Source organism: Tiliqua scincoides, chromosome 2, assembly GCF_035046505.1.
Source record: "Tiliqua scincoides isolate rTilSci1 chromosome 2, rTilSci1.hap2, whole genome shotgun sequence".
In the NCBI taxonomy this organism is placed as follows: domain Eukaryota; kingdom Metazoa; phylum Chordata; class Lepidosauria; order Squamata; family Scincidae; genus Tiliqua; species Tiliqua scincoides.
Genome location: NC_089822.1, coordinates 99,833,945 through 99,841,840, shown reverse-complemented (window position 1 = coordinate 99,841,840; position 7,896 = coordinate 99,833,945). Strand labels below are relative to the sequence as shown.

The following is a 7,896-nucleotide window of genomic DNA, read 5'->3' as shown; positions in this document are numbered from 1 at the left end:
TTAACTTCTGCCATACATTTGCTTCCTCAAGGTTACATTTGAATTACATTTTCAGACTTGTGGCTTTAAGCATCTTTAATAGTTTTCCCCTTTCTGTGTATTTCATGCTTTGATCAAACTATTTTAACAGCTAAAATTCACTTTAAACTACATACATTGCTACTAACATTAATTTACACTTTTAAGCAATAACTATTAAAAATATTGATGAATGCATGCAAACATTGGCACTTATGATGCTTTGTGATCTTTTGACATGAAACTTTCTAAGAGCTCTTCCCAGTGCATATTTTGGTTTAAAAGGGAAAGCCTGTTTGAATTACGTTCTAAAAATCCAAAAAGCCTTTTTCTCTCTGGTTTAAGGAAGCCTGAATTTTTTAAAATGGCAAAACTGTTGTTGTTTTCCTTTTTGATTTAAGGAAGCTTAAATCTGCCTCTGTTTAGTTTTCATTTATCATACTACCAATTAGCCTGACAGATGGAAATTCCAGTTTCTTACTCCCTTTTTTCATGAAGTGGTTCACCTTATCTGATGTCCTTGACAGTTTACCAAGAAACATTCCTTTACTAATTTACAGCCTGTCTGTTTGCAGACCAAAAATGCTTTCTTTATTCCAAACATACGTATAAGCGTGCTAAACATAACATTTTTTCCTATTTCTTAAACATAGAAACTAATAACTAATTTAGCTATAAACACCCCTAAACATAGCAAAAACATTTGGTTTATTCAGCCTGTTTAGCATAAGTGGCTGCTTAATGTGTAGCAACTCTAGTAGCAAGAACTGAGTCCAGGTAGCAGTATTAAAAAACCTGATTCTTGCTTTTCTCCACAGGAATTGGAAACTCCTCTGAAGATTGACACTGACTTGTAAATGAATCAAAATAAAATAAGCTGTTTGTGAACTTTCTTGCAGCATGTCTTAATTTAAACTCAAAGTCAACAGTGGTAATCTGCAGCTTGGAGCCTTTTATTGATGTCCTAAGACCTAGACTACTTGATCTAGGGTTGAGGCTTCCTTGGAGGAGAGCACCAAATGCACAAAGTGGAAACCAAATGGCATGCACTCCTGTGAGGCAATCTGCTGCATTGTATTTGGATACTTGGGACTGCACCCCAGAAACTTTTCGGCCAACTGTCAGTGTATACAGTAGGTTTCAATATTGCCATCCTAGAACTGAAGAATACTTTGCAGCCTAAACTTCTATTGGCTTTGAGCAAGACTTTAACCCAAAGAATAAAAGCCAGTTAGCAGATTTGAAATGGCAACAACTTGGAGTTCACCACTATGGACTAAACACTGTGCTGCTTTCCTGAATTGAGCACCTAGCAAAAGCAGACACTCCTGTTTTGTTGTAGTGCACCAGTCCTATAGGATTCTGGTACATCTGTACATCCACAGCTGACCGCCAAGCCACTTGTATATCTTAACATTGCAGAGCACTAGAGAGCAGATCTCTAGTCCCACTTGAATGTATACTTGGCTATTTAATACCACTAAATGTCAAGGGCAGACAGGCACCAAGTTTCTCAAGCAGCAGGCAGGCACAGCTCCTTAGAAGCAATTGGTTAACCTTTTATTCTCCCTTCTGCTGTAGCCTGGTTCTGCTTGGCAAATGCTTGCAAAGCAGGTCAGTTTTTCGAAACACCAGGATGGGAAACCTCCTTTCCATCTGAAGCAAGCTACAATTCAATGCACCCTTACTTAAGAATAACACCCATGGAAAGCAGTGGGTCTACTTCTGAGTAAAAAGGGTTGCAAATATATGCAGCTCCATCTTTCTGCTTTGAATTGAATTGCACACTCCCAGTTATATGTTATGGGTTGTATGTTGTAGGTAGAGCTTCTGGCTTAACACACCAGACGCCTTAAAGGTGGATTTGATTCATGGTTCTCCTGCGGTGGTTCCCAACCTTTTTCACTTGCATATCCCTTGGCAGCCCATTTCCATAAATTGTGCCCTTCATATTAGCAAAATGTTTGTAATTAATAATATTATAATATACAGTATTTATATACCGCCTTTCTTGGTCTTCAAGACTTTATTCAAGGCGGTTTACATAGGCAGGCTTATTAAATCCATGCAGGGATTTTTACAAATTGAAAGAAGGTTCTTTCTTTCAAGAACCACTACATTCAAGGTGTTACACTCCGATCTGGTTTAACATTCTGGCCTCCATCCTCCCACGCTCTGAGCAGATGGAACAGCTCAGCTACAGCTTGCCAGCTGCTTCAAGGTCGCATGGTGCCGGTGGCCTTGAACGGGTGACCTTGTGGATGTTAATCTTCAGGCAAATGGAGGCTCTACCCTCTAGACCAGACCTCCTGCCCTTGTCTCCTCTCTATGAAATACAAGCCTTTGTCTCCTCTCTATGAAAGCCCAGACTTCATGTGTTTATCACAGTGTGTTCTCTTTTTATCTGTTTGAAGAACAGAAGACTCTGCCTTTGCACTGTCTTGCACCAGAAGTGTGCTGAGAAATTCTGGGTGATTGATCACTTTCCATATTATGTTTCAGCTTTTTTACTGTGCTGGTTTTCAATCACTGGTTCATACATGAATTGATGACCAAAAGCTAGCTATTGGTGGGGCTTTCACAGCCAACTAGCTACCTTCCTTCCTGCCTTGCTGGTCCTTGCAAGGCATTCCTGTCTTGCAAGGCATTCTGGAGCATGACCTGCCTTTTTCTACCATATTCTATTCTTTTTCAAGTACCCCTACAGGTCCTGTTGAGTGTCCCTGGGAGTACATGAATCCCAGGCTGGGAACCACTGTTTTACTGGTATGTTTACAGTGCACTTTGACAGCGTTTACAAAAAGGTGGTGAAGACCAGAATTTAAAAAGAATAAAAATGTATCTTATCTTTTACTATGTTTTTAATAAATTGGAGACTACAGTTCCTAGATAACAATTAATGGTAGGTTATTTTTCAGGATCTGGCCTCTGGTAAAATCAGACAAAACTATAGTCAGACACCCCTCTAAGTTTACCCCTGACTTATCCAAGGGTCATAGAAAATTCCATGATGGTTGGCTCAAAACCATCCTTGACTTAGCTGTGGGATTGACTTATAGGCGAGTATTTACGGTGATTGCTAGAGAGATGTACATCCTCCGCTAATTTTAAGTATTGTAGCCTGCATGATTCCTATAACTGCAACATGCAAGGTACCCCTCAACTTATTTATGTGCTATGCACCACCTTTTTCTAGAGGGCCTTGCATTCCAGGAGTCCCTTCATTCTCTGACTGAGGCTTCTACTTCCTTTACCCCATCCCTCTGGTTTATTAAAAGAAGTTGATCTACTTAAGTCAATATAGTGTCTATGCATTCAGCTCTTGGGGTGTAGCAAACTAGACATTTCTTAGAGAGTTGCCTGGAATAAGGTGTTAGAGTGTCCAGTTTAGCCAAAAAAATGGTAAACATCCTTAACAATGAAAGCTTCCCCAGTAGTCCTGAAGGTACAGTATAGTATTCAGCAAAAGCTAATCATTTAGTGGCCTTCTGGGAGGCTCTGTGGTGAACACATGATGTTCCATGCCAGTTGCTGGTAGTATAAAGGACAGGCTCCTCCAAAAGATGAAGTGGAGTTTCCAGTAAGGCCCATTGTAGAAGCTTTAGTTATTAAGTTTAGTCCTGGGAAGTGTAGTTCTGCAAGCTGAGGAAAGCACCACTAGCAGAATACTTAATTCTCAGGAGTGTTGGCCAGGGAGGTAGGGTGAGATGTTCAGCCATTAAATTGGCATACACTACATGGAGTAGCTTTAACTATGTGATTGTAGCCAATAGTTCCAAATTATGCAACACCAGGGCTTTTTTGTAATAGAACGCACCCAAATGGTGTTCCGGCACCTTTTTTCCCCCTTTCACTGAGGGAGGGATTTGAACCTCTGACTTAGTGCTCCACAGCCCAGCACTCTCTCCAATGGGCTATAGGAAAGCCTGTAGTCAAAGTGCTCAGAACTAATATATAAGGTCTTGAGCCCAGCTGGTGCCCATCAGCGCCTCAAGTATTAGTTCCAAACACTTTGAGTCTAAGAGTTCCTATGGCTCAATTGTTAAAGTGCTGGTCTGCTAGGGGTTCAAATTCCTCTGAGGAAGAAAAAAATTTTTTAGGAGGGGAGGTACTCCATGGCTGTAGAATATAAAGGTTGGTTGCCAGTTGCCAAAAGGGGGGCCAGTTGAGGCTGCAAAACTAATCAAAGTTCAGTTTAAATAAATAGAAGATTAACAAGTTGTGAGTTCCTGTACCTTTTTTATTTTTACAAAAAAAGCACTGTGCAACACTAATGGCACTCTTAGTACTGCCAGCTTCATCACCCCTCTAATGCATTTTCATCTCTAGCCACATTAATATTCCACACACTACTCCATACAAATGCCTGCTGCTAATTTTGGTAGCTCGGAAAGTATGCATGGGGTGGGGGCAGGAAGGGCTAAGATTGTTGAAGTGTCCTTGTTGAAGATAAATAGCTGAGCACTGAGAACACTGTGCCCTGCATTCAGTTAGTCATGAAATCCAGGTGTGGCAAAATAAATGGCCTCAAAGATTTTGTTTTCATGTATTGCATTTTAATGTACCCATGTCCAAATAAGACATAACTGCATATGTCCTGAGTACACAGTCACACCCTGAGAAAATAGTGAGGTTATTAAAGTGGGTAGAGACCCACAACAAGGAGAGGGTTGGGTCAGGTGACTATCAAGTCTGTAGCCACAGGGGAAGCTTGCACTGCTTGGGAGTATTCCACACTTAATGGTAAAAAATAAAAGGGACACTATTCCACCTAATCACACAGTAATAGGCAATGAATGAAAAGTATTTGATCACTTCCCACTCACCTTTTCCCCCCATAATGGTCTTTTATCTCACTTTTCATGGAGAACCCAAACAGTACTGTTGCCTGTTTTGTCAACATTATCCTATCTTTTTTCAGACCTGACTTGTGGTGATATATTTATGGGTGCAGTGAAATTGCAGTGCTACTTGTCAGGGGTGAACATGTTATAGTGCCTTCAATCAAAATGTTTTCTGTTTGTTGGTTCTTTCAGCTGTATTTCTATGTCTGCAAGGCTTTAGTTTCCTTGTAGTTACAATTTTTTTCCTTCATAGGACAAAAGGGTCATTTTGCCAGGGCCAGCCTCTCCATGACGTCAATTGAAGTAGCTGCCTCTGGCAGCAGATTTGGGGGATGCCCATCTCTGCCCACCTACTTGCCTTTGCTGCTGCTTCTCCTCCTCTCCCTCCCTGGATTGGAAAAGGAGCAGGGGTACAGAGAGGATAAGGAAATGGGGAGAGGAGGCAAGTGTTGAGCTAAAGCCTTAGAGAACAGGGGCTGGCAAATCACCAGGTAAGGGGACAGCATTTGGCATGCTGCCTCACACATTAGGAGGTCATAGGCCAACACTGCATTTTGCTATAGAAGAAAAATAATGAAACCAGCAATTTAAGCACTACTGTCAAACCCTGTGGGACAGAAGCCAACTGATTAGAAGGCAGCTCATCACTAACTCAATCCCCCCCAACACACTGAACAAAACAGTCAATCTGCAAGGAGAGAACTGAAAGCGTTGGGTATGGGAAGGGCATTGCTGGCTAATGGAAGTATTATATGGCTCTTCTGTGTTGTATTAAGTGCTGTAGGGTACCTCTTTTAATCCTGCTTTTAGCTGATTGCAAAAAAGCAATGCCTCAGCAGTGTGTTGAAATAATTTAAGTCAAATATATAAAGTATCAGGAATTAACAAAATACAATAGTACAGTATTCACAACAATGAAAAGCACCATGTCAAAAACAGAAAACTACCTAATAAATAAGTTGCACATCCAACCAAAATACAAGATTTAAATAGTATGGGAACTGAATCAATATCTGATGTTACACATCCAACCAAAGTGAGATTTCAGCTATTGAAAACAAAACACAGCTAAGATAAGTTGGAGCACAATCTTATTGACTCAGAAGTCCCATTGTCTTCAATACTCTTACAAAAGTGTGCATAGAATTGGTCTTAGACTGCAACCCTCTACTCACTTTCCTGGGAGTAAGCCCCACTGAACACAATGGGACTTCTGAGTAGATAGTGCGGGCCTAGGGATAAGTCATTACACTTGAATGTAGTGAAATACAGTCTTATTTTGGTTCTTGCTTTTGATGATAGCGCACTCCCCCATGACAACAATTGCTGGCTACAGGGCAAGTAAAGGGGGCTACTCTTGCTGCTCATATTTTTCTTTGTATGGTAGCAATTTTAAATGTTCTACCAAGATATCCACTGAAGGAATGATACAAAATGCATAGCTCCAGCCTCTCTAGCAGTTCAGGTGTCAGCACATTTCACTGAGTTGTAAGCAGTACGAAGAAACCTGTAAATAAACATTCCTGGTCAGAGACAATGCTGTCCTTCACCCCTGGCTATGATGAGACTTCCTTCCTTTGGCATGCACAATTTCCCATTGTGAAAGTCTCCCTGCCTAGGGTTATAAATCTGAGTCACAGGGAAACCTGCTGCAATGAGTGGTGCTCTCGCCTTCTAGTACATCCAGAGAGTTGGTGTAGGACCTGGGCGTAGGAGTCCCATAGCGCAAGTGGAAATCTCTGTTGTCAGTGGTGGGGGAGATGGCTGCCACTGTTGTTGAGCCTTGCTGGCTACTGGGTGGGTAAGAGTAGTTCATGTTTGAAGCTGCTTTCTTTCTTTTGCGTTCTTTGTAACAATGAGCAAAGCTCAGCATAAGGGAGCTGCCCCCAATAATTTCCAGGCAACTACCTAAGTAGCCCAGTACCAGGCAGTAGCCCACCTCCACGTTACTGCCAGGTGGGAAAGGTAAGTTGTAGAGTTCATAATTGTACCAAGAGACAGCAATAAGGCTCAGCAAGCCAGAAATGAAGAGCACCAGGCCACTGAGCCCAGCCAGAAGGTAGTGTGGTATCTCCTGCCAGCACCGCACACCCAGTGAAGCCACAACCAGCCCCAGCACAGTGACTGCCAGAGAGGAGGGCATGAGCCCCTTGGCCACTTGCACAGGCTGCTGGGAAAAGTACTGGAGGTTGTCTTGAATGCCACACTGGGTCGCACCCCTGCTTTGGCTCTCATCGCAGATGTCCCAGATGCCCTGGTGTTGGATCATATCAAAAGCCTTGTCGGGGATATTGCTCACATACCTCCAGGTGGGGGCCAAAGTGCTGGTCAGGTTCAAGACAAGGCCACAGGGACCAAGGACAATGCCCACAATCATGGGTGTTGGGGTTCGCATGTTGTACCAGGCACTGGAGACAGAGAGAGAGAAGGAGTTATTGTGACAGACCACTGCTTTTCAAACTTACAGCCCTCACGATGAGAACTTTTGCACATAAATTATCTGCTGAGGTAAATCTCCCTATAAGGGGTGTTAACTCTGACAGGAGATGTTTTTCCCTGTTAAAATGTCCAGGCTTGCTTTGAGTAATCTCTTGGAAACTCCAGGCAAATCCCAGAGGGTTGGCACCCTAGCTGCCGTAGAAGCCCTGCATGCTGAAGGTAATTCATCCAATAAAAAATGAATTCAAATAAAAAAGGAAAAGACTGTTCTAAGTTGTGTTCTATGGTGACTCTCTCAGCCAGTGGCGTTGCTAGGGGAGTTTGGGGGCTGCAGACCACACCTGGTGACGCACACAGGGGGGTGACAAACTAAAATCGCAGTGGTTAGGAGTAGCCCCATCATATTATATACCATTGGATGCGGAATTTCAAGTGGAATGCAATGCAAAAAACACAAATGAAATATCTCCTTTCTATCAAAAGTTATGGCCAAAAACGTGGAGAACAAAAAATGCATGGATCCCTATGGAAAGTGAAAGTGAGCAGTATAGCGCATTTACTCATGAGTAGGTAAACGTGCCTTAGTTCATAGGAA

The 7,896-nt window shown here is 42.3% G+C and overlaps 1 protein-coding gene across 1 annotated transcript; it reads right to left on the bottom strand.

The window, feature by feature from the left end:
• Positions 1–6,483: 6,483 nt before the first annotated feature.
• CLDN23 (claudin 23) lies at positions 6,484–7,257 on the bottom strand. Its single transcript, XM_066618430.1, has one exon. The coding sequence runs from the start codon at positions 7,255–7,257 to the stop codon at positions 6,484–6,486; it is 774 nt and encodes a 257-aa protein (XP_066474527.1).
• Positions 7,258–7,896: the final 639 nt, after the last annotated feature.

Bases quoted from the DNA above. Each gene is read 5' to 3' on its own strand.
- CLDN23 (XM_066618430.1), bottom strand. From the start codon at position 7,257: ATGCGAACCCCAACACCCATGATTGTGGGCATTGTCCTTGGTCCCTGT.